Raw genomic sequence first — 27013 nt, 5'->3', positions numbered from 1 at the left:
GATCCTGGGATCCTGACCTGAGCTGAAGGCAGATGCTTAACCAACTGAGCCACCCAGGCGCCCCTTGATACATTTTTTTAAAAGATTGATTTATTTAGAGAACCCCAGTCAGACTCCCCACTGAGCACAGAGCCCGACACAGGGCTCAGCCTCACAACCCTGAGACCACGACTTGAGCTGAAGTCAAGAGTCTTGGAAGTTCAACCGACTGAGCCACCCAGACGCCCCTTGGTGCATTATTATTACCTAGAGTCCATAGTTCAGATTTTCTTACCTTTTTCTTAATTATCCTGGGCCAGGATCCCATGAAGGACACCATATCACATTTAGTCGTCCATCTCACTTTTTTCCGGAAGGTGCTGTCTTGAGAGAGGAGGTTAAAGCAGCACAGAACTGCTTCCCTTTACCTTGGCTTTAAGTCTGAGTGAGCGCTGGGGGTGGGGCTGCCACTGGGGGTGGGGACGAGCGTTTTGGCTTTTTGCCTGACGGTTGACAGCTGAGTGGGGAGCTGGGTCCTTGCACGAGGCACACCCTCCAGAGTGTCCCTTGTCAGAACCGCCCCTTGGGTTGGGAGTGGCAGGGAGGTTATGGTTTAATGGATAACGAATTTCTTTCTGGAATGATGAAGTCATCCTGGACACGGATGGCGGTGATGGCTGCATGCACTTGCCGATGTCCCCAGTGCCGCAAGGCACACTTCAACATGGCAGAAATTAGGAGTTTTATGTATTTTTTCACCAGTTTTATTAAGTGATTATTTATTTATTTATTTTACTTGACACATTACAAGCTGGCACAGAGGCAGGCAGAGAGGGGGAAGCAGGCTCCCCGCTGAGCAGAGAGCCCAATGCGGGGCTCCATCCCAGGACCCTGAGACCGTGACCTGAGCTGAAGGCAGAGGCTTAACCCATTGAGCCACCCAGGCATCGCCACAGTTTTTTATAAAGCAAAGAAATAGGGGCGCCTGGGTGATTCAGTCCTTAAGCGTCTGCCTTGGGCTCAGGTCATGATCCAGGGGTCCTGGGATCAAGCCCTGCATCGGGCTCTCTGCTCAGCGGGGAGCCTGCTTCTCCCTCTCCCAATCCCCTGCTTTTGTTCCTTCTCTCGCTATGTCTCTTTCTATCAGATAAATAAAATCTTAAAGGGAAGAAATAAAGATGCCATTTAAACAAGACTTCTGGTGCTCACTTCGGCAGCACGTACACTAAACAAGACTTCACTCCTCAGCAAGGGAAACTGTCTATTTCAAAACAAAATGAAACTGCCCCCTTGGAGGCCTTATGTTCCCCGAGTTGGTTTCCCCCACAGACCTGGGATCAGCGATCCGTGCAGATGGGACTCAGGTGCCGTCACCGTCACCGTCAGGGTTACTAATAGCGGCATTAGTAGGGCTGCCTGTGACAGATCACACACGGTGCTGGCGGCTTTAGCACGTGATCTCCTTTACTCTGCACACAGCCCCGGGGGCAGGGAGGCTCATTAGTTTCATTTTAAGAAGTGGAACTTAGCACAGAGTGCTTAAGGGACTCACCCAAGGTCACACAGCTGGTAGTGGCAGTGCCAGGGTCCTATCAGAGCCAGGCCTCTCTCATCCCCTACTGCAGGGCCAGCACAGCAGCCAGAACTCCTCTAAAACCGTCATCTAACAGATACGTCCTCCGACAAGCCGCGAGTTGAGGCTGGTGTGTAGACGCCGACTACTCCCAACTGGTCAAAAAAGAGGAGGGGCCAGTTGCTACTTTATTTATTTTTTTAAGATTTTATTTATTCATTTGAGAGACAGAGGTCACAAACAGGCAGAGAGGCAGGCAGAGAGAGAGAGGAGAAAGCAGGCTCCCAGAGGAGCAGAGAGCCTGATGCGGGGCTCGATCCCAGGATCCTGGGATCATGATCTGAGCCAAAGGCAGAGGCTTTAACCCACTGAGCCACCCAGGTGCCCCCAGTTGCTACTTTAAAGACAACAACAAAACCAAAAAGCAAAAATCCCTGTAATCATGGCCATGTTTATTAAACACACAGCTCTGTGTTCTGGGATAGTGTTCTCCAAGTATCACCATAGATCTCTGGCCCCACAGGAGCTGGGCTTTGATGTTCCCCCAAGAAAGAGCCCCATAGCCAAGTGACTTGGGTAATGTTGTACCTTCCCCTGCCTCCAAAGATTTGAAGGACGTTTCAGAAGCTCTGGAATGAAGAAACTGGTTAAGCTTTGTCTAGCCAACTGATTCCTGAACTTATTTGACCCCAGCCACCCATTTTCAATACAAGGCCCATTGACAAGGGCCCCTGGCTTGTTGAGCCACTAGAGCAGGTGAGTCGATCTTAACGGTCATGAGTTCAAGCCCCACGTTGGGCATGGAGCCTAAAAAAACAAAACAACAATGCAGCGTGCCTGGGTGGGTCAGTTGACCTTCAATCAGGTCATGATCCCAGGGTCCTGGGATCGAGCCCCGCATCGGGCTCCCTGCTCAAGCGGGGAGCCTGCTTTCCCCTCTCTGCCTGCCTCTCTGCGTACTTGTGATCTCTATCAAATAAATAAATAAAATCTTTAAAACCACAACAACGCTGACAGCCCCAGGCTGTGCACAGCTGTCTGTGCTATGCTGGGCAACAGGATTCTAAGCATGGGGTCTGGCTTTTTTTGGTCTTCACGCAGGTGAGGAACGGAAGTGCAGAGAGGTTCAGTGTCTTACTTGCCGGGTCCTCTACTTGCTTAACTAAAAAAATAAATACCAGGGCCCCTGACTGACTCAGTCAGTAGAGCATGTGACTCTTGATGTCAGGTCATGAGTTCAAACCCCACATCGAGTGTAGAGATTACCTAAAAATTAAATCTTAAAAAATCAGAGTGCTCAATATAGAGAAACACCAACTGATGTCAAACTTTAAAGGCGGGGGGGGGGGGCATCTGGGTGGCTCGGCCAAGCGTCTGCCTTTGGCTTGTGTCATGATCCCCCAGTCCTGGGATGGAGGCCCCTGTCGGGCTCCTGCTCAGTGGGGAGCCTGCTTCTCCCCCTCCTGCTCCCCCTGCTTGTATGTGCTCTCTCTCACTCTCTGTCAAATAAACAAAATCTTTTAAAAACTAAATTAATTGGGGCACCTTGATGGCTCAGTGGGTTAAGCCTCTGCATTCGGCTGAGGCCATGATCTCGGGATCCTGGAATCAAGCCCCCCATCGGGAGCCTGCTTCCCCCTCTCTTTTTCTGCCTGCCTCTCTGCCTACTTGTAATTTCTGTCTGTCAAGTAAATAAAATCTCTTAAAAATTAAAAAATAAGGATGCCTGGGTGGCTCAGTGCGTTAAAGCCTCTGCCTTTGGTTCGGGTCATGATCCCAGGGTCCTGGGATCGAGCCCCGCATCAGGCTCTCTGTTCAGCAGAGAGCCTGCTTCCTCCTCTCTCTGCCTGCCTCTCTGCCTACTTGTGATCTTTCTCTGTCAAATAAATAAAATATTTTTTAAAAAATTAAAAAATAAATTTAAAATTAATTAATTAAATAAAAAACTTTTAAAATGGGCACCTGGGTGGTTCAGTTGGTTAAGCGACTGCCTTCGGCTCAGGTCATGATCCTGGAGTCCTGGGATCAAGTCCCGCATCAGACTCCCTGCTCAGCAGAGACTCTGCTTCTCCCGCTGATCTCTCTCCTCTCATGCTCGCTCTCTCTCACTCTCTCTCGAATAAATAAATAAATAATCATTTTAAAAATTAAAAAAAAAAAACTTTAAAAATGCTGACTGGGGGTGCCCAGGTGGCTCAGTGGGTTAAGCTGCCGCCTTCGGCTCAGGTCATGATCTCAGGGTCCTGGGATCGAGCCCCACATCGGGCTCTCTGCTCGGCAGGGAGCCTGCTTCTCCTCTCTCTCTGCCTGCCTCTCTGCCTACTTGTGATCTCTCTCTGTCAAATAAATAAATAAAATCTTTAAAAAAAAATGCTGACTCGCAGTGCCAGGAGATCCCAACATCTACTATGATAAAGAAAACTAATATTTTCTGATAAACCATTTTATTTTATGTCCTACCTCTTTGAGGCTGAAGAAGGGCTTTGTCTTGTCAGTAGAAACTTAGACATGTTCCCCTACCCCCATGGGGAAAGTGACTGTTGCACTGAAGTCAAACAAGGTCCTAACCTAGCAGGACGCTGTGTCCTGTGCTTTGCACCTCACCAGACCCAGGGCATTCTGCTGGAAATTTTGGATTGTCTCTGTAAAATGTTTACATTCTAGGAGGTTCTTTCTTCCAAGTAAACACTTGTATGCTTAAGCTGAGCAGGTTATTGGATGGACGTGCGGTTGCTTCAGGCCAGCAGCAGGCTTCCCTCCTCAAGAAGGAAGGAGATTCAGCCTCTGTCCATCCTGCAGTCCTGGAATGAACGATCTTACGGTATTTTTTTTTAAGATTTTATTTATCTGAGAGGAGAGAGAGAGCAGAGAGCCTGATGTGGGGCTCAATCCTTGGACGGCGGGAGCCAAAGGCAGTCACATAGACAACTGAGCCTTCTGGGCGCCCCAGGTCTTATGGCATCAGATGAAATTGAATAAACGTTCACCATGGCCTCTTCAGTTTCTGGCCCAGTACTGCACTGCCTGGCAGGGAGGGAAGACCAGCTAGGTCAGCAGGTAGCTGCAGAACCCCGGGTGGAAAGGAGCAGGACCCAGAGCCTCCACGTTCGGGGAGCATCTGGGGCTGGGACCTGCAATTACCCGGACCAACCACTAGGTGTCAGGACGCCTCCGGCTTGTGCTTGGTTCCAGCAGACTGAGAGCACCCCGTTTTTAGGGATCTCTGAACACACTTGGCCATCAGGGTTTGCACCAAGATCACCATTTACAGGTGGAAAATGGAAGCTCTGAGAGAAGGTGCTGGTCAACATTTGGAAGAGGGAGACCTGGCGGCTCCCGCATCCCTGGTGCTACACTGGGGACTGGAAAAACAAAAGAACGGGACCCATGCCCTTCTGGTGGGTAAAGGTCTCAAGGCACAGGCAGTATCTGAGTTTGAAGTCTCGCTCCACCTCTTGTTACCTGATACCTCAAGCAGGTATGTCTGTTCTGAACCTGCTACCTCTGCATCCTTGGACAGCAGTGGGAATAGCCACCCTCGTTTAATAAAGCTGTGAATGTAGCCATTCGGACAGGCCGGCTCCTCGCGGTGGTGCCACCGCCCCAGTCATCCAGGCATGGGTCTCCAGCCACAGACTCAGGGGCGCGGGCAAGCCCTCTGACTCCCGTCTTCGGTAACAGCCTCATTTCTGACCCAAGCCCCCACTCCCTGGTTCCATAAGCACCAGTTCTGCAGTCCTGCCCCCTTCCTAAGTCAGGACTCCTGCAGGGAAAGGGCTCTTGGGGGAGCCTCTTGCCACGGGTTATCTGTCCACACTGGTCATGGCAGCCCCTGGTCCCAGACCCCCAGACGCCTGAGGGCCTCTTTGCCCTGCCTGCCTGGGGTCCTTTCACCTGGGTGCCGCACCTCTCTAACAGGGTTTTGGGGACTGGAGGCAGCAAGACCAGAACCCCCTCACCTGCCTCTCCTCACCGTGGACCAGAGGAATCTCCCTACGGTCCAAGGTGTTTCATTGACCCTGCTTCTCCAGGACACCTTGCCCGCAAGGGAGACCTCAGTTCAGCCATCCCCTCTCCATTCCCCTTTGTTCTCCTAAGGGCTTGGGCTTTTGGGGGAAAGTCCCAAAGACCCACAGGCACCTTCTGCTTCAAAGCAACGCCCGGGGCCCAGCCCTTCCTTGAATGCAGAGAAGGAAAAGCAAGATGCAGGGGGGAGGGGGGATTTCAACATAGGCCGTCCCTGTTCTGCACGGTTCCAACAGGCACAAATTTTCAATACTACAGTCTAGTAAGGTTAACATCTGTCCCCCAACAGCACAGTTCAAGTGTCTATCACCCTGAGTAACTGCACCGGAGCGCAGACTGCGGTGATCTCCCCAGCCTGCAAGTCACAACTTAAATCACCACCGTGCATCGTCATCAGGGACCCTCTGGCGCTTCTTTCAAAGTCCGTGGGTCCCGGTCACCACACACGCATTCCTCAGTCCCTGCACAGCCAGCAGCCGTCCATGCTGAATACACTTGCTGTTTTACAAAAGTGCGTCCGTGAAGCTGGGACTTGACCAGCAAAGGTGAGAGCAGCAAGGCCGGGAAGTGTTAATCCTGGAGGTCACACTCCGAGGCAGCCTCGGAGGCACCAGCTGGCCCCGGAGGAAAGCTCTGCGGTGGGGCATGGACTGGAGCAGCCAGAGGATTCTGGCATGGCCACGTCCAGAAGGTGGACGCCCAGAGGCTGCAATCCGCCACTGTAACCACTTCCAAGTGGCTGGTTCCGTGGCATCAAGTGCATTCACACTGTCGAACAAACACGGACTGCTCCACCAACTTGTGCTTTGGTGTGGTGCAGACACACACTGATCTCTGGTCAGTCCAATTTTAGCCTCTGCGCCGCTTTCCAGCAAAGAAACAAGCACCATCACTCTCAATGTTTTCTCATATTTTAAGATAGAGTGTACAACATAAATATTAGTCTATTTTTAAAAAATATTTTATTTACTTATTTGAGAGCACACAGGCCAAGGGAGGGGCAGAGGGAGAGGGGAGCACGAGGCTCCCGACTGAACAGGGAGCCCCACATGGGGCTTGATCCCAGGAAGCTGGGATCATGACCTGAGCCGAAGGTAGACACTTAATGACCGAGCCACCCAGGTGTCCTAGTTTTACTATTTTTATTTGCCTATGTATGTATAACCAGTAAGGAAATTTTTAATGTCTGGGAGATCATAGGACAATCACACTTGTCTGACGGATATTTTTTCTCTCTCCATGTGTTCATTTAAAAACTACTTTTATTGAGATAAAATTCACATAACATAAAATTCACTACTTTGACCATTTCAGAGTGCATGATTTAGTGGTTTCTAGTGTATTCGCAATGTCCTGCAACTATCAAGATTGCTTGGCACAGGGGCGCCTGGGGGGCTCAGCTGGCGGAGTTCCCGCTCTTGCTTTCAGCTCAGGTCTTGATCTTGCAGTTGTGGGATCGAGCCCCACGTTGGTTCCCTGCTTCCGATTCTTTCTTCCTCTCCCCTGCCCTCCGCCCTTCCCCTTCTCTCCCTGACTCGAGTGCACCCTATCTAAAATAATAGATAAATCTTTTTAAAAAAACTGTGTATTGGGGCGCCTGGGTGGCTCAGTGGGTTAAGCCGCTGCCTTCGGCTCAGGTCATGATCCCAGGGTCCTGGGATCGAGCCCCACATCGGGCTCTCTGCTCAGCAGGGAGCCTGCTTCCCTTCCTCTCTCTCTGCCTGCCTCTCTGCCTACTTGTGATCTCTGTCTGTCAAATAAATAAATAAATAATCTTAAAAAAAAAAAAAACTGTGTATTTGTGTCTCCTCTTCTCAAAGTCTCGAGGAAAGGAAGGGATGCATTACAGCTGCCGTTTCAATCATGAACGGAGATCAACAGCCAAGACCTGAGTTAGACTGTGGGTGTGAGACGCTGGGCAATCAGTGCACGTTGGTAACATTACAGAAATAAGCCGTGACAGTTTCATTACAATTACGCTTTCATGCGTCTATAACTTAGTTGCCGAGTAATTTTTTTTTTTTTTAGTTCTGTTCTTTTAGAATCACCTTGTAATTTACCTAGAGAGAACAAAAGGATTCTGTTTACTTACTCACGCCCCAAAGATTTATTCTACACACATAGCAAGCAAGATACAGTTCCAAGCACAGACACACTAAGGTTTGCCGTTACCAAGAGAAAGTCCTTGATCTCATGGGCTCACATTCTAGTTGAGGGCACAGACCATGAGTGAGAAGCTCTGATATGTATTTTGCGGAGAAGCATGTTCCAAAGACAATAAAACGATAGATAAAGGGGAGAATGGTGGCGAAGCTGGTCGAGGTCCCCTCTGGATGGTCACGCTTGAGCAGAGGGCTGATGAAGAGAACAAGTGAGCCCTTGAGGACTCTGGAGGGAAAACATCCTAGAACAAGGGATAAAGGGGTCAATTCATGAAAAGGATACAGTAATGCCATATGTTTATCATGTCATCACGGAGCTTCAAACTCATGAAGCAAAAACAGAAGGAAGCGCAAGGACCGAGACAAACGCACACTTGGAATCTGACATGCCAACACCTCTCTCAAGAATTCATAAAACAGGGATGCCTGGGTGGCTCAGTCCTTAAGCATCTGTCTTTCTCTGGGGTCACGATCTCAGGTCCTGGGATCTAGTCCTGCATCGGGCTCCCTGCTCAGCGGGGAGCCTGCTTCTCCCTCTGCCTGCCTCTCCCTCCTACTCTGTCTCTCTCTTTGTCTCTGCTTGCTGTTCTCCCTGCTTGTGCTGTCTGTCAAATGAATAAATAAAATCTTTTAAAAAGGAAAAAAAATTAAAAAGAATGCATAGAACTAGTAGAAAATAGAGAAGACCTGAACCACACTTGCAACCAGCTTGGCCTACTTGGTATTTCCTAGAACACTCCACCCAACAGCAGCAGAATGTGGTCCCTAAGGTTGGGAGATAGCAGTGTATATATGTGTGTTGAATGACATGGGGCCGGGGGAGGTCACCTGGGGAGCGTGGTAAGAACGCAAAAGCCGTCTGAAGACTGTGCATTGAGCCACTCCAACCTTTAGGGTTAGGAAAGGGGAGGGACCAGCAAAGGAAGTGGAGGGGGCACGGTTTGAGGAGGGCCAGGTGAAGGAAACATTTAAAGACATTAGGGCCCAGCTGTGTCAAAGCTGCCCAGCAGTCCAGCAAGATGAGAACTGAGGACTGATCACTGCAGAGGTCCTCGGTGACCGGACAGGAGCACTTACCCGGGGCTGTGGGGGTGTGCCTGAGCATTATGCGTCAGATAGGGGGAGTGGCTGTCCCCACGCACACTCATTTTCACGACACTTTGCTGGAAAAGGCAGCAAAGAGGTGGAGAGGTGCGGACAGGCAACATGGCAGGGTTTCCTTTCCTTTTCAAGAAGGGATGCCTTCCAGCAGGTTGGCCCCAGGTTGGGAAGGATCCAGGAGGAAGAGGGAGAATTGGGAGCCAAGGGAGAATTCACAGGTGATGTCCATGAGAAAAGATGGGTCCAGTGTACGACGCAGGGAGCCGTGGCCTTGGTGGGGACACAGGTTGTTCTCAGGTGACAGAAGGGGCGGGGTACCTCCAGAGAGGAGCGCCCAGGGCAGCCGTCAGGAGCCTCCGAGGGCCTGTGGGCAGGAGTGACCGGTAATGGTCTGTGCTTAGACACGAACTTCTCTAAGCCTCCCCAGGGGTGGTGGAATGCGGGCCGGGCCACAGGCTGCGGTCATTCCCATGACTCGCTCTGTGGCCATGGGCAAGGGCGCGGTGACCTTGGGAACGTGAACCGGGTGGCGCCCCAGGGACCGGCGCACAGCGGGCTGGGGAGGGGCCTCGCAGCGCTCGAGGTCCGGGGGCGCGCGCACGTCCTCCCCCGTGTCGCTAGGGGGCGCCAAGAGACCGTCCTGCCCGGTCGGGGCGCTGCCCCTCCGCCCCCAGGCCGCGCCCAGGGTGGCTTCCAGCCTCCAGGATCCCCACCCGGCTCCAGCCTCGCCCAGAGCCCCCAGGGACCGAACCCGGGCGGGCAGGGGGTGGGTCCCCTGGGTCCCCTCCCCCGTGAGCCGAGGGCAAGGGCAGTCCCGCCGGCAGCAGAGCGCGCCTGGCTTAAAGCCGCTGGAAGGTCACAGTCCAGAATGTGCCCTGTGGACCGGCGGCCGCGGCACACGGTTCCCCGGCGTCGGTTCCGCAGCCGTTAACCAGGCACCCGCGTTGGACTGGGCCCTGCTGCGTTCCTCAAGGAATGAGCCGTAGGAATGAGTGAGCGAGTGAGTGAATGGACGGGCAAGCCCATATGCCAAGTACGGTGTGGGGGGGGGAAGAGGAGGCGAGATCCAGGCGCAGGGCCGGAAGGTGCAGGCCCAGTCGGACTCCTGCCCAGGGGCTCGACCCCAGGCCTGGGAGACTGAGAGGCAGGGCAGGGATGGCACTGAGCCCCCAGCTCGGACATGAAGAGCCCCCACTGCGGCCACCTTAAAGAGAAGCGTGGGGAATGGACGCGATCTCTTCTGTGTAGACGGTTCACTGAATTCTGATAAAATACAAGCTGCCTAGCGGCCACTATCATCCCCCATCAACCTGGAACAAATGCTTTCCAACACGCACCACCCCCCATCCCATGCTGCCCACGGCCGAAGCTGCTCCGACTGTGGACAAGGGGAAGCTGAGATGCCTGAACAAGCGGTGGGAGAGGCCTGGTTTGGGTAAAGGGCCCCCTGCCCCACTCAGGGGCAGCAGCTTGGAGGACATGGACCGGGGGCCAGAGTCCTGCACCAGCAGGCCAAAGGGGCATCTAACAAGAGATCTCGCCTTGCAGCCCTGGGGAAGTCCAGCCAGCCAGGGGGGTTTAGAGTGCTTAGCACCTGGGTACAGTGAACAGTCAATCAACGTTGGCCATTCTTGGGTGTTGAACACAGCAAACATCTTTATAAGATGGAAATGCAGGCACCATGGGCCAACGTGTGGATCCCTGTAGACTGTTCAGAGTTTTCCGATTTCCATTCTCTTAGAAATAACACTTTTAATTTTGAGCCTGTCATACAGAGCTGCAAAACCAAAGCCTGCCACTCAGCGGCTGTGGCTGAGGTCCAGGTTGCGGAGTCTCAGATGCCCAGGTAGCCGCCTCTCCTGGGGTCTCCTGAACGGTGCTGACTCACGGTGCAGACCGTGGGCTGTCTCTCTCGGTCTGCCAGGTCGCTGTGGGCTTCTGGGTCTCAAATGGTGTGTGGTCAATGCAGAGCTCACTAGCCTGCACCTTAAAGATTTCCCTCTTCGTCCCTGTCCCTAAGCCAAAGGACACAAAGCTGGGAGATGCCCAGCAGAGTGCTTAGCATTGAGTGAGCATCCAGTGTCAGCTCCTGGTGGGGCCGTTATTGTTCATGGCCATTATGATCACTGCACAAACTCACTGCAGTTGCTTTACGTTTTTTCTCAGGGAAGCTCATTTAGATCTGTTTGGGCATATCACACAAAGGTGGACTGACGGAGGGCTGGAGGACGGGGTATTAACCTGCCCCCTCCTCCATGAGCTCCTTAAAGACAAGAATCATCTGATTGGTTTCTGTGTTCCAGCACACCCCCTGCCCCCAGGGCTTGGCATTGGGTAATTGAGCAAGGAGAAGCATATTGTATGTTTCCAAGTTTTCCAAAGATGATTTGGGGGAATCGAATCATCCCATCACCATCCTACCAATCAGGACTCAGCTCTGTGACTGTGCACTCTGTTACAAAAATAATGTCTTTGGCTTCCATTCCCCCACCCAATTTAAGAAGCAAGTTATGAATTTGAATTTTCAAAGGCCAATTAATGCTCCTTAAAAGAAACTGTCATCACTAAACCAAGAATGTGGGCAGCCTGGACTCTCACCCTTATGTCTTCTCAGGCTAAGGGAGGAGATCCAGGTGGATGGGAGTTGTGGGGAGCTTTAGCTGGCAGGCATCTCCGCCCCTGCCTTGTGCCGCCCCAGAGGCGGAGGCCCATGGAATGACAGGGCCAGCCCTCGCTGCTAGGAGAGCATCACTGTTCTAGAAAGATGCTCACACCGAGGTCTCCCCCTAGGTCATCACAGCATCCCAGGGGGAATTCTCTCATCATTAGCAGCCAGCATCTACATCTTGGCTTTACCCCATCGTTCAGGTGGGTGTCATCTCCTGGCTGTACCTGACACCGCCTCTGCAGTCAGAGATCCAGCCCCAACCTTCAGGCCCCCCTGTCTTTGTAAAGTCTAGTTCCTCCGCTGGGACTGTCCCCTTCCCCATCACCCTCTTTCCAAACTAGCAACGCGGCCAGCCCCCTCATGTCCTGTCCCTCTGAAAAACGTCCTCACTCTTCACGCGTATATCGAATAACACATAAGTCACCACTATGTTTTAGCACTCAACACATTGCAGTCATTCGTCCAACGCAATAATACAGGCTAAATGCTGAAAGCAATGTCGGTCACACGCTAACTGCTCCAAAAACACGTTAGCTCTCGTCACGAACGCCGTTCATTCAATATTCACGGAGCGTCTCGGGCTCTGTGTCGCAGCTGTAGTCCCCGACCACCCTACGCCGCCCACGCGCCAAGTCAAGATCCCACCTTTAGGGTTTGCGCTGCGGGCGAAACGCGGGACCCGCCCAGCGCCGGGACTACAGGTCCCAGAAGGCTGCGCGGCGGCGTCGCCGGGGGCCCGCACGCGCGCATGCGCAACGTCGTGACGCCGCGGCGGCGAGCGGGCGCTAGTGGCTGAGGCGGCGGGCCGCGGGCGGGGCGGGGCGGGCCGGCGGGCGGCGGCCTTTAGGGCGGAGCCGGCGCCCGCTCCCCTCAGTCGGCCGCGGTTAGCGGACGGTCGACTTCGGGCGCCCGTTTCTCTTCGTTCGTCCGCTCGGCGCTCGCTCTCGTGCGGAGCCGCGGCCGCCTGCCCAGCGCTCCCTGCGGGTCCCGAGCGCGGCGCCATGTCGGAGCCGGGCGGCGGCGGCGGCGAGGACGGCTCGGCCGGCCTGGAGGTGTCGGCCGTCCAGAACGTGGCCGACGTGTCGGTCCTGCAGAAGCACCTGCGCAAGCTGGTGCCGCTGCTGCTGGAGGATGGCGGCGAGGCGCCGGCTGCGCTCGAGGCGGCGCTGGAGGAGAAGAGCGCCCTGGAGCAGATGCGCAAGTTCCTGTCGGACCCCCAGGTCCACACGGTCCTGGTGGAGCGCTCCACGCTCAAAGGTGCGGGGCCGGGGCCGGGGCGGGGGCGGGGGCCGGGGCCGGGCGGCGGGGGCTGGGGGAACGGGACGCCGGACGCCGGGACGCCGGACGCCGGGACGGGAGCGGCCTCCGCGCTGCGGACGCCCTGCAGGGTGGGTCCCCGCGGCCGCCGGGCGAGGCCGGCGCCACACCCCCTGCCAGGCGGGAGTCCCGGGGGTGCCCCCTTCCGGGTCGCGGGGAACGGAGAGCGGGTGCCCCCGTCTTGCCGTCACGCAACACAATGGGATCGCTTTGTCTGCTCGGGCCTCAAGATGGCCGAGTTGGGTGGAGACAGCGTCTCCCGGGCTGAGCGCGGGCGGAGGCCGCATCCCGGCCTCCAATGTCACATGAGCTTTTCGGTTTCGATTTGGGGCCGGGCCGGGCCGTCCTCGCGAGGGATGGGTCAGGGGCCGACCCGCGGAGCCGTGCGCGGCCTGGGTGTGGGGGTCGGAGCTGACGGGGGCCCTGGCCGGCTCCCGAGCGTCCTGGCACTGCCCTGTGCGGACCCGGATGGGAGGCCCAGGGAGGGACAGACAGGGCCGACCAGGGCCGCGAGCAGAGCATCCCCGTTCCAGGTGGATGTGCGCTCCCAGGTCGGCCTCTAGGTCCTCACGGCGTCCTTGCCGTCTGGGTGTATCGCTCTCTCCGTCTGTCGCAGACAGGCTCGCGGAGATGACTCGCGCAAAGTCAGCAGCTCATTGCGCTCCCTGGACTGGAATCAGCATGTCCGTGTCCAGGACACTGCTGGGTTTCGCTAACCATACCTTTGTGTTTGTGTAATGCCTGGATGATCCTAATAGTGACCCTGTGATGTTTGAATTTCGTTTATGGAGTTTTTATTGTTTTATCATTACTATTACTATTAAGATTTTATTTTTCTGTCAGAGCGGGCACAAGCAGGGGGAGCAGCCGGCAGGAGGAGAAGCAGATTCCCCGCTGAGGAGGGACCCCAATGCGGAGCTCGGTCCCAGGCCCCTGGGATCATGACCTGAACAGAGGACAGACACTTAGCCGACTGAGCCACCCAGGCACCCCTAGCTGACAGATATTTTAAAGAGGGAGACTCTGGTTAGGCACCTACATGGGGAGAGGAGGCAAAAGATTTGCACATTCTAGCAGTCTCCTCTAATAGTGACCTTCCCAAAGCAAGGCTACATCCCTCTTGAGAATTGAGCTTGTCTTCAGGGAGAGTTCCTGGACTCCGCAGTACCACTTGGTAGTTGATGATGAGTGTATTTGACAGCGCAGAATGGGTGTGGCACTGGCCCGGGAACCCAGGGGGTGATGTTCAAGTAAATTTTACCCTTAGAACTAAGGGATTGGCCATTGTCCGAAGATGTTTGCCGTTGAGCTTCTGATAATCTCAAAACAAAACAGAACTGTAAAGTTCTGCCAATAAGGGGATTTATACTGTCTTACCCCCCTCACACACATATTTAATTTCTTTCTGATAGTTTGTTTCTTTCAAAGGCTATTTCAGAAGATGCTTCATTGTAGCCTCTTGTTTCTTTGAGAGGGTGAGAAGGTCAGAGTGTCTGAAAGATTCACATGGAATGTTAAAAGCAGATGAGCCATTCAGACATATTTACACTATTAATGTTTATGGTTTTCTGTTATGCTTGGGGTCATGTTTTCCAGCACGGAAACCATTAGTGTTAAAAAAAATATTTTTTTTTAACCCACCTACTCTTTCAGAAAGAGTATGTATTTAGTCGTGACAGAAAATTTAAAAGTATGTAGATAAAGAAAAAATCACTTGGAATCCTTTGACCCAGATATAACCAGTGTCAGCATTTTGGAATCTTTCTGGTTATTTTTCAATGAATATGCATTGTTTTATTAAAATATATTTTAATTTGTATGAAGTTGCTGTATTTTTAGTAGTTTGACCTTGGCTAATTCTTGATCATGTTTTCATTGCATAGTTTATATGTTAAAATCAGTGATTTCTACCTTGGGACTCAGTTTCTTTTTATGGAAAAAAAATTGTAACTTTTGTTTTTGCTTCTTGACTGCTCATCAATGATGGGCTTTTCTCAAACATTAGAACTGAACTTTGCTAAAATTATTGGGTGGAAGCCCTGTTTCTGTAGTATGTAATTTAGCAAAGCAAATGTCCAGCCATCCATGTCTTGGCTCCGTAATGACTTGCACTTTTGAACATTGAATAAGGAATGAGAGTGTCTAAAATTGAAATCTTACCTCATTCCTGTATTTATAAAAATAAAAAAAAAAGTATTTTTAGTAACTCAACCTGTCTGTAATTTATTTTTCACCTGAAAACTTTAAGGAAAGACTATATGGTTGCATCAGTCTTATTAGCATCCGGACTAAACTAGCATGATTTAGACAGAAGTACAGACCCAGGTCACTTGACTGGAGGGCTTTCCTCCAGGTGGTTTTTGAGTTAGCATTGGCTTTTGAACATTTAATCAAATGTGAGCAGCCATTAGCTAGTTACAGTAAAAATGTTTGCTTTATAATGTGGAAAACAAATCTAAATTCTTTAAAGTGAGTAAAGACTGTCAAGAATGAAGTGGCTCAGTGGGTTAAAGCCTCTGCCTTCGACTCAGGTCATGATCCCAGGGTCCTGGGATCGAGCCCCGCATCAGGCTCCCTGCTCAGCAGGGAGCCTGCTTCTCCCCCTCCCCTCTCTCTGCCTGCCTGTCTGCCTACTTGTGATCTCTGTCTGTCAAATAAATAAAAATAAAAATTTTTTTTAAAAAATGAATGAAGTCATAAGGAGCACCTAGGTGGCTCAGTCGTTAAGCATCTGCCTTCGGCTCAGGTCATGATCCTGGGGTCCTGGGATAGAGCCCCATGTCGGGCTCCCTACTCAGTGGGAAGCCTGCTTCTTCCTCCCCACTCCCCCTGCTTGTGTCTCCTTTCCCGTGCTCTGTCAAATAAACAAATAAAATATTTTTTTAAAAAGGATGAAGTTATAATTAGTGAACAGAGAAAATTACTTTTATTTTTTCCTCCCTAGACTTTTTTTTTTTAAGATTTTATTTATTTATTTGACAGATAGAGACCACAAGTAGGCAGAGAGGCAGGCAGAAAGAGAAGGGGGAAAGCAGGCTCCCCACTGAGCAGAGAGCCCGATGTGGGGCTCGATCCCAGGACCCTGGGATCATGACCCGAGCCGAAGGCAGAGGCTTCAACCCACTGAGCCACCCAGGCGCCCCATCCCTACACTTTTTATGGAAAGAATTTTCCAAACACTTGTCATTGAACATAAAGCATTTTTACATGAAGCTATATATATATTTAACCACCCCAGCTAACTGTAAAGTTTTCTGTTGAAGTACAGTATTTCTTAAAATGTAGAATAAAGATTGCGAATTTAAGTTTATTTTGATAATAAAGCATTGGAGAGTAGGTGGGAAGGGGAGTGTTAAATGATAGCTCCTCTGATTTGAAAAAGAGAAATCTTTTTTCTGTAATTCCTGGCCTGTAGAAAGTTGTTTTTTCATGGTGTACTTCTAAAATTACAACCAAAGAGAAGCTTATTACTTAATATGCGCCTTACAATTTTAATGATGTTCTGGAGCAGTTTTTACCTGGCGTGCATTTCTGGTTGGGTGGTAAAGGTTGGGGGCCGGGAAGAGATGCTGCAGCTTGCGGCTGGTTCCAGGAGGCTCCAGCTTGTTGGGGGCTTTTGTTTTTGTTTACATTTGGGTGTCTTAGGCTTGGTACTTTGTCCTTAAGACTGAAAATAATGGCTGCCTTTAGTCAGTATTTATCGTAAGCTTGGATTCTAGTTTTTCCCAACAGACATAATTCAGGGGGTTTTACCTCCTCTTCAGTAGTGCAGAGATGGCTAGGGACTAGAACATGAAAGAAACGTAGAACTTCTTACAGTCCTCAACTTCATAGAGATCCAGCAGTGTGGAAGGTTTAATGGGGAATATTTTTGTGGATTTTAAAAATTATTTTTCTGAGGACTTGTTTTCTCTAAAGGATGAAGAAATGATGACTACAAAGTATGCATTTCCGGCCTTTGCTTTGTCCCCAAAATGGTTAGTGAAATGGTTAGCAAATTCGCGGGAAGATTTTTCTGTGGCACCACACTGCCTTGAAGCCCAAGGCCAGGAGTCCCTGAGCCTGGGTTCCTACTGTCCTGTGCTGTCACACCGCGGGCGGGGGGCCCTGTACCCTTCATAGGACAAGCCAGTCTGCAGCTCACTAGGTTTGAATGTGTAGGGTAGCATAACAAATGGCGTTTATGGGCAGCAAAGGGAAAACCGTCATCACTTGTTTTAGAAAAGTAGAAAAGTAACGTTGGAGGGGAACTGTTTGCCAGTGTTGTCGCGCATTATGTGGTCTTTAACCCTCCGTTCCCCTTGCTAACGGTGCTGTGAACGGAAGTCTTCAGGTTGAAGAGAAAACTCAGACTTTCTCACCATGCCCTGAGCCTCGTGCCAGAGCAGGGAGTGGTTGTGGCAAAGAAGTCACAGCCCCTCAGAGGGAGGACAAAGGGGTGATGGGTGTCCAGGTGACAGGAAAAAGCACCAGATGCAAGAAAGGGGGACGCTAAAGCAAACCTGTGAGAGAAAAGGGAGAGAGCATCTATGATGGCGATCAACCAAAATAACGTGGCCTTCGTAGGTTTTGGATTTTAAGAGGAAAAGAAGATGAAAGATAAGGAGAACCCGGAATGTGTAACGAGGTGTTTGGTAGTTTGTGTGGGCCAAAGAGAGCTGTTGGCTGCCTTTGCTGGGTGGAGAAGACACTTGCCTCAAGGCTGGGAGGAAGGAGGGGGCAGTTGAGGGAATGACCAAGGAGCTGCGCTCCTCTTCCCTTGTGCGCTCAGTACCTTTTGTGAAACCTGCCCTGCCTGGGGGAGGAAGTCCAGTCTTCAGGTAATTGAATGCACATCTTTTTATGTTTCACTAAGCAAGATGTAACGCTCGCCTAATTCACAGGGTAATGATGGAAATCACTCTTAGTTTGAAATACATTAAACTGACCATTCAGAAATTTACACAGATTCATGCTAACTGACATTGTGAACATCTCTAGAAATACAACTCTCAGAAGTTAACCAAAGAAATGTCCACAGGTCACTAAATGTATATTAGTGTGGCTCTTAGCAAAGGACCTGGTGAGGCAGCTCCGCGCTTTCTGTCCCAGTACTTTGACTGCCGGCATGTACTCATGGACAGGACGCCACTAGGCTGTTAAGTATCGACCAGTAACGTTAGCAGCGGTAGCGAACAGATTCAGACTTTACTGAAAGCAGGATTGCCTGATGAAATATGCAGATTGTGTTAGCTATAAGCTTCTAAATATAGCAGGATTAGCAGCTTCTTTGTTACTAAGAATTAACTATCATGTGTCTTTCCCCTTCTGAACAGTTAAAAAAATGTTTCTGCAGAAGTAGACTGTTACACTATTATTATTTGGAAGATGTAATAATTTATAGGGAGGCAAAAGGTTAAATTATTTGATGGCACTTTATAAAACAATGAGGTTTTTTTCTGCTAGGAATCAGACATATTCAGACTTCATTTGATCTCTTTTTATGGAAAATATGCATTAAAAAACTAATGCAGAATATATTCTGTGACTTTCATAAATTATTATCATCAAAAGAAATTAGGGTCTTAACCAAGCAGTAGAGGACCCCTGTTGGATATCCTTGTCTGAGGACTGTGTTTGGGTGTGCCCTCCCGAGCTCTGGCAGAGTGCTGCTGCATTGCGGTATTCCCAGCACGGTGCTGGGAGCTGGGCGTTCCCAGCCCGCTGAGGTGGAGCAGAGCCGTGACTCATCTCCTGGCCCGCCGCCCAGTTCCTTTAACCCTGTTTGCATTAGGAAGTGCCGGCAGCAAGGTTAGATGCTGCATCCAGTTGGCACGTTTTCTGTGAGGTCTTATTGATTTAGATGGTGGATTTTGTCTTGGAGGAAGAAATGGTTCAAAGTTACGTCGTTAATTTCCTTTAATGATTACAAAATGTTATTTGCTGGTACTGTTTGGATGCTATTTTGATGATGCATATATTATATAATTCATAGGATAGGATTTGGAAAATTGAGGGAGAAAATATTTCATAATCCTACCACCCTGACAACTGTTTTAGTTTGGGAGTGTTTCTTTATGCTCCGTTCGTGTGCTTGCATTTTAGAAATTGCAGCCATCATGTGTGGTTGGCTATAGGCAGTGTGATCGGTCTTATGGTATATGCATATTTTGGTAGTTAGAAAACCCGATTGGTTTTGTTTAATTGTTTTTTGTTTGTTTGTTTGTTTTAGTTAGTCATTTCTTAAGAACAGCTAGGAAGTACCTGGCATACTAGAATAGTTGACCACCTCCTCTACTTCCTAAAATTATACTAAAAACAGTATTTTGGAGGAGTTATTGTCTTTTTCTTTTTTAAGATTTTATTTGACAGAGATCGCAAGTAGGCAGAGAGGCAGGCAGAGAGAGAGGAGGAAGCAGACTCCCTGCTGAGCAGAGAGCCTGACGCTATGCGATGTGATGTGGGGCTCAATCCCAGGACCCTGAGACTGTCATCTGAGCCAAAGGCCAGAGGCTTAACCCGCTGAACCACCCAGGTGCCCCGGAAGAGTTATTGTCTTAAAAGATATACTAATATTTTTTTATCTTAAAAGATATACTAATATTTTTTTATCTTTCAGTGTAAACTTTGTATTTGTTTCATCTTAAAGCTAATGAAGTAAATAGCTTTTGCTCAGACTTTATATACCCAGATTTTCATATTTGTTTGTGCTTAAAGAAACTTTTTTTTTAATTTTTTTAAAAGATTTTATTTATTTATTTGACAGAGAGAAATCACAAGTAGTTGGAGAGGCAGGCAGAGAGAGAGAGAGGGGGAAGCAGGCTCCCTGCTGAGCAGAGAGCCCGATGCGGGACTTGATCCCAGCACCCTGAGATCATGACCTGAGCCAAAGGCAGCGGCTTAACCCACTGAGCCACCCAGGCGCCCCTTAAAGAAACTTTTTATAGACCACCTAATTTAATATCCCACCCCCTCCTCTGCTGCCCATTGTATTCACTTTTTACTTTTTTTAATCTTAATCCTAGTATAGTTAACATACACCATTACGACTAGTGTCAGTTACAGTATGGTGAGGCGTCGCTCAGTGTTCACCGTGAACGCACTCTTCACCTTTCGCCTGTTTAACCACCACCCCCCGCCCCACTCAGCTGCCCGTTTTCCAGAGGAAGAAAAATGACTAAGATCACGAAGTCTCTGCCTTGCTGACATCATGACGTAAAAGTGAAGGTGAAGCACACATATCGCGTTACTCCTCGGGTAGAAATTTTTGCAGATGATTGCTTAGCAGTGCGTCATTGCTGAGACGGTTCAGCTGGGGCATCAGTGCTAGAGCTGGAGGTTCGGATTACTTCCCGTTCTGACAGATTTTAATTTTTCAGTTACGGTTTTTAATTATTTAAAAATTTTGTTCAGGGGCATATAGGCGGCTCCATCAGTTAAGTGTCTGACTGTTGATCTCAGCTCAGGTCTTTATCTCAGGGTCATGATTTCAAGTCCTGCATTGGGTTCCATGCTTAGCCTGGAGCCTACTTTATTTTTATTTATTTATTTATTTATTTATTTATTTTAAAAAGATTATTTATTTATTTATTTGTCAGAAATCACAAGTAGGCAGAGAGGCAGGCAGAGAGAGAGAGAGAGAGGAGGAAGCAGGCTCCCCGCTGAGCAGAGAGCCCGATGCGGGACTCGATCCCAGGACCCCGAGATCACGACCCGAGCCAAAGGCAGCGGCCCAACCACTGAGTCACCCAGGCGCCCCATGGAGCCTACTTTAAAAAAAGAAAGAGGGATGCTTGGGTGGCTCAGTTGGTTAAGCAGCTGCCTTCGGCTCAGGTCATGATCCCAGCATCCTGGGATCGAGTCCCACATTGGTCTCCTTGCTCCACAGGGAGCCTGCTTCTCCCTCTGACTCTGCCTGCCACTCTGCCTGTGCTCGCTCTTGCTCTCTCTCTCTCTCTCTCTGACAAATAAATAAAATCTTAAAAAAAAAAAAAAGAAAGAAATTTTGTTCACATGCATCTTGAGCTATCTTACTATTGAATTCCAGTAAGCCTTTTTTTTCCCCTAAGATTTTATTTGACACAGAGAGACACAGGGAGAGAGCAGACACAAGCAGGGGGAGTGGGAGAGGGAGAAGCAGGCTTCCTGCCAACCAGGGAGCCCGATCCCAGGATCCTGGGATCATGACCTGAGCTGAAGGCAGATGTTTAATGACCCAGCACCCAGGCGCCCCCTTAATTAAAAAGTTCGATTTCTAAAATGACTAGTGTGCATGCTGTTCACTGCATGGAACGCACCATGGTCCCTGCCCTGCAGGAGCTCACGTTCGGGGAGGAAGATGCATTCACAAATTGATCCCAGAGCGGGTCCTGAAGCCTGAAGAGTGGTGTGACAGCGGAGGGGAAGGCTCGGTGAATGCCTCTCCGTGACCCTGGGGATGTTCGTTGATAATGATTTTCTTGATGGTTGTGTGCACTTTGTGGGGTGCTTGACGAGGCGCTGTGCTGGGAAGGACCCTGGGTTTGGAATCACAGACTTCTGAATTCTCACTTTGTCCTTTTCCAGACACGTGTTTGGGGGCAGTTGACTTACATTTCTCACTTGGACATGGGTAGAAGGAATCATGCCAAGCCCCGCAGTGCTGTCATGAATGTTACATGCGTGACAGACCTGCAGTCCTTGGGAAATAAAGTGCCTGTCCCTCGTGAGCGTTGAGCAAACACCTGACCAGAATACCCAGAGTGGGAAGTGGAGAGTGCCTTCTGTGCTGGGAGCCCGAGGGAGGAGACTGCCCCGAGGGAGGAGACTGCCCTGAGCGGGCGGTGAGCAGTGGCACAAGGGCACCACCTCGCACTCCAGGGGGCCAGACCCTGCTCTGGTGCCTCCCACACCCCCGGGCAGGCCAGTGCCTCCCGACTTACCGGAAAAGGAATGGAGGTGCAGAGAAGTTAACTCCCTTGCCCAGGATCACACAACAAAGTGCCTGGGCCAGGAGTCAGGGGAAAAAGTGGGAAAAATAGGTAGAGCCGAGTCATATGGGGGTTTAAATGTTGGGGGTTGGGTGAGGAGTTGATACTGACATGAATTTGATATCCTATTTATTACAATTTGTAGAGGATGTTGGTGATGAAGGAGAAGAGGAAAAAGAATTCATTTCCTATAATATCAACATAGATATTCATTACGGAGTTAAGTCCAATAGGTGAGTAGTGTGGATATACTGTTACCTTGGATTATAAGCTTGTAAGAATTGAATGTAGATCTTAATTGACTCAGACGAAGACATTAAGAAAACACTCAAGAATTTAGATTAATTCATGTATTGAATCACCTTTGATTTTCATATGCTGAAATTCAGAGGATTTCCAAGTCAATATAAATTCTGAAAGATTTTTATTTTAATTGCTATGTCATGGCATCCATTTTAGGTTTGAGCCAAAATGTACTTAACATGTGTAATAATAATTCTCAGATTATATCTGAATTTTCTTTTTTGTAAGTAACTAGTAAAAACCTAGTAAAGGTTGTTAGGTAGAGGTCTCATTCTTTTTGGTATCAATCCCTAAAGAAAGCATTACTGGTTCAGATGCGGTATGTCACTGAAGTCTTTAATGCATGACTAGAGTTCTCCACCTTCTAGAAAACTGGTGTCAATTTACATTCCAGTAGACAGATCCAAATTTAAATATGTAAATGTTTAATTGTACTGCTTCAGCTTTTTAAAACATTTTATTTTGAATAATTTCAAGCCTACTAAAGAGTTGCATGAATTCTCTACAATTGATATCAGATGTCGGTTGTTAACAAAGTCACATTTGCATCATCACTCTTTTTCTTGAACCATTTGAGAGTTGGTTATAGGCAACCTGCCCCATTACCCCTAAATACTTCAGTGTATTTCCTAAGAACAAGGACGCTTCTATTCACAGCCTTGATACAATTTTTAAGTTCAGGAACTACTGGCATAGTACTAGGCACCATGTGCACGCGCATACTGTTTCAGTAACGTCCCTGACCGTAATTCTCCCTTGACCCAGAATCTCATTCTATGACTTTCGTGATACTGACATTTTTGAGAAGCACAGACCAGGGACGATTAGATTTGTCTGTGCATTTTTGGCAGGGTACTGTTACGGCTTTTCCTTCTCAGTGTGTCATGTCGGGAGGTTTCAATGACTTTTTAGAATGAAAAAGTATCATGTGTAAAGGACTGGCCTGGAAATGGGAAATTTAAATAATTTTTTTTTAACTCTTCATTTAACCATGTTTGAGCGCCTGTTATGTGTAAGATGTGGCAGTAGGTATGCAGAGAAATAAAACCTGGTTCCCAAAAAGCTTGTGGTCTTTGGAGAGAAGGCTCAGCACATACACAACTGACTGTACCACTTGGCAGAATCTTAGGGGCACAGAATGGCATGAAGCACAGAGATTGGAGAGAGGTTCTGTTCAGGGGAGGCCGCGTGGAAGAGCTTATGCCAGAATTGGGTTTTGAAGGTTATTTGGAATTTCAGCAGATGAATGTAGATTTCTTAAACAAAGACACAGTGGCATGTCACGGTTAGAGAATGGGACATCATTTTAAGCTTTGTCTTGGGTGGGGAAGAGGGTGCATAGCAGGAGGTAAAACTGGAAGAGTTTATTTAGGCCAGGCTGTGGGGGGGGGGCTGCAGTGCCCTCTTGCCACTTTAACCTGTGGGTGACTATTGTTTACTAAAGCCTATATATCACTTAGTGCCATAAAGAAATGGTACAAACTAGCATATGATCAGATTTAAGTATATCATGGCTTGTAACTTGCAGTTATTAGGGAGGGTCATTTGAGTGAGGCCGAGATCATGAACTCAACCTATATATTAGACGAATTAACTTTGCCTGGTTTCGTGGTCATACGCCAAAACCTTAACCTTGATTCAGTTTCTCTCACCTGAGTAAAGAAAGATAAGCAGTGCGTTTCCCTATTAGAAAAGCAACTCTTAAACATGCTCTTGATGTGACTTTTAAAGAATGACACTCTAATGAATTTTTAATTCGTGTGCTACACACAGTTAATAAAACTGATTAGGAATGAGACTCTTTGTCCTAATTTCTTCTTTTGCTTTCTTCTAGCTTGGCATTCATTAAACGTACTCCAGTAATCGATGCAGACAAACCGGTGTCTTCTCAGCTTCGAGTCCTCACGCTCAGTGAAGACTCGCCGTACGAAACCTTGCATTCGTTCATCAGCAATGCGGTGGCTCCTTTCTTTAAGTCCTATATCAGAGAGTCTGGCAAGGCAGACAGGTAAACACCATTTTTCCTCTGTCGGTTTGAAGACACCATGAAAGATAATGTGAAATTTGGGAACTGGGAGGGCAAAGCTAGTGAACCCAGAGGATATAAGTCGGTTGCATTAATAAGATGTATATTACTAATGTTTGACAGACGTAGAATAATAGGATCTTTTGGAGACCAGCAGCACACTGAAGTTTGAAGTGTTTGTTAACCTTTTTAGGGATGGTGATAAAATGGCTCCTTCTGTTGAAAAAAAGATCGCAGAACTTGAAATGGGGCTCCTTCACTTGCAGCAGAATATTGAAATTCCAGAGATCAGCCTTCCAATTCATCCCATTATTACAAATGTTGCAAAACAGTGTTACGAACGTGGAGAAAAGCCAAAAGTTACAGACTTTGGAGATAAAGTTGAAGACCCAACTTTTCTCAATCAGTTACAATCGGGAGTTAACCGCTGGATCCGAGAAATTCAAAAAGTAAGAGCATGGTATTGAGTGTGTTGTATAAGGTGCTTTGCTTTTTACTGTCTCTGGAAAACCGGTTTGAGTTTTTGTCAATGAGGTGAAGAGTCCGGTGACGTTAGCAGTGCTCTCCGGGGTCCGGACAGTGCGTGGGTGTTTAAATATTAACCTTGAGAGAGTGTTGATCCCAGCGGTCTCACACCTCTGCCTTCACTTACTCAACCACTTACAATTGACAGGGAAGGAAATCTACTTGAAATATAAAGATTACATTGTAATGCATGTGTCTAGTTAATGATACTTCTCTACCTTTATATAGTGAATGCTCTTAAATATTATCTATCCTTAAAGGTGACCAAACTTGATCGAGACCCTGCCTCAGGAACAGCCTTGCAGGAAATTAGCTTTTGGTTAAACTTGGAACGTGCGTTGTACCGCATACAGGAGAAACGAGAGAGCCCAGAAGTTCTCCTTACTCTGGATATCTTGAAACACGGCAAGCGTTTCCATGCCACTGTCAGTTTTGACACTGACACAGGTAAAAACTGGAAGTAGTAATGTGATTGGTAAATTACAGATCTGGCTTTCGTGAGATCTTATGGAGAATGTCAGTGAAAGTTAACATATGGACCACCAGATGACTTTCCCACATGACTTTCTTCTTCTTCCGACTTTTGAGAACATAAGTCTATTTCTGGGTCCGAGTAGTGAGCCCCAGGAGTGTCCGTCCTGTTTCTCAGTTACTTGGCTCCTCGAGTAGATCGTACTTCTTAATACGAAGTCAAGTGTACATTTGACAATCCAGACAGGAAGACGGTTGACATTAAGCAGAAGTTATTTGCCCACAGGACTGTAGAAGGAGAGCTGGACGTGCTTTCTCTTCCTCTTGCACCCGCCTGCTTCTCCCCATTCTCTGTCTTCCCCCTTGTGCTGAAAGTGGTCAAGATAGATTCAGTTTTCTGTATGCACAGCAGTGTGCAGTATTAGCACACACTGGGTGCTCCAAGGTTTGGATGACCAGGCATGGTTAGGCATTTCTCTACAGCTCTGCTGGAGCAAGGAACTGGGGCTGCAGTACTCGTCATGTTCTTTTCCTACCCCTCCAAAAAAGGCGTGCCGCCCACATTTTAAATGTCAGTGGAGGTGCCAGGTAGAAATCCTCTGGTTGTGTGGATCACATGATCTGTTACCTGGGCATTCACTAATGCCGGAAGGTAATGCCTTGAAATTTTGTTTCTAAATACCTCTGACACTTCTATTTCTTTCCTAATACTTACTTACTTTCTTTCTTTCTTTCTTTCTTTCTTTCTTTCTTTCTTTCTTTCTTTCTTTCTTTTAATCTTCTGCTGGAGGTGTCAGAAGGTAGACTAGACCCAGGTGCTTCTGGGATTCTCTGTCCATAACACACTCCGTTCACACGAGCCATAGGTGTACCACTTACATTTTAGTGTTCCTAAGGATGATAATGTTGTAGTTTTTCTAAACTTACTGTTACTTAAAGAACATTTAGATGATAGAGAAAGCAATGAAATCCTTGGGGCCATCACCCACAGCCTTTGGAGTATGTGTGAGTTGACTGATACTCTTTAAAAAGCAACAAGACCATCCATTAATTAATAGAGGATCATCCTGTTAATGACATGTTCCTTTTTGTCAAATATCGTAGATAGTTTCTGTGTCACTGACTCTTCTGCAACAACAGAATGTTCCGTGGTGAGGCTGTATTTCAGTTTACTTACCCAGGGTTAAGCTGTAAGCAGTATCCTCTTGGTTGTATTCCTTTTTCCTAATGAAGGTGTGGTAGACCTATAGCATTATACCTGTGTTACCTCCTATAAAAACCATTAACCGTTTCTCTGTTAACCTAGGTCTAAAACAGGCTTTGGAAACAGTGAATGACTACAATCCTCTGATGAAAGATTTTCCTCTGAATGATTTGCTATCTGCCACTGAGCTGGACAAAATAAGGCAGGCCCTTGTTGCAATCTTCACCCATTTGAGAAAGATCCGAAACACAAAATATCCCATTCAGAGGGCTCTGCGTTTGGTGGAGGCAATTTCAAGAGACTTGAGTTCTCAGTTACTCAAAGTACTGGGCACCAGAAAATTGATGCATGTTGCTTATGAAGAATTTGAAAAAGTAAGTTTTAATATATCAGAAAACCCACCTCAGGGCACGGAGATGAAAACATGCTGTAATAATAAGCTTCCTTTTGTAAATTATATCCTAGGTTATGGTCGCATGCTTTGAAGTCTTTCAGACTTGGGATGATGAATATGAGAAGCTTCAGGTGTTACTGAGAGACATTGTCAAAAGAAAAAGGGAAGAAAATCTGAAGATGGTTTGGCGAATCAACCCAGCTCACAGGAAGCTCCAGGCCCGCCTTGACCAGATGAGAAAGTTTCGACGCCAGCACGAGCAGCTGAGGGCTGTCATTGTCAGGGTCCTGAGGCCACAGGTATGTATCACATTTGT

At 48.5% G+C, this 27013-nt stretch overlaps 1 protein-coding gene across 1 annotated transcript in view; it reads left to right on the top strand.

The window, feature by feature from the left end:
• Positions 1-12313: 12313 nt before the first annotated feature.
• Positions 12314-27013, top strand: part of DYNC1H1 (dynein cytoplasmic 1 heavy chain 1) — a 66795-nt gene continuing 52095 nt past the window's right edge. The window contains exons 1-7 of the mRNA XM_082737410.1: positions 12314-12766; positions 21920-22007; positions 23912-24085; positions 24297-24552; positions 24889-25075; positions 26406-26677; positions 26769-26996. Coding sequence (XP_082593536.1) covers positions 12511-12766; positions 21920-22007; positions 23912-24085; positions 24297-24552; positions 24889-25075; positions 26406-26677; positions 26769-26996 — 1461 coding nt within the window. The 5' untranslated portion in view covers positions 12314-12510. The remainder of the gene's footprint in view (positions 12767-21919; positions 22008-23911; positions 24086-24296; positions 24553-24888; positions 25076-26405; positions 26678-26768; positions 26997-27013) is intronic.

The sequence above is a fragment of the Mustela nivalis genome, assembly GCF_964662115.1.
Source record: "Mustela nivalis genome assembly, chromosome: 6".
Classification (NCBI taxonomy): Eukaryota; Metazoa; Chordata; class Mammalia; order Carnivora; family Mustelidae; genus Mustela; species Mustela nivalis.
The sequence above is the reverse complement of the archived record's forward strand: the minus strand, read 5'-3'. Positions and strand labels throughout refer to the sequence as shown.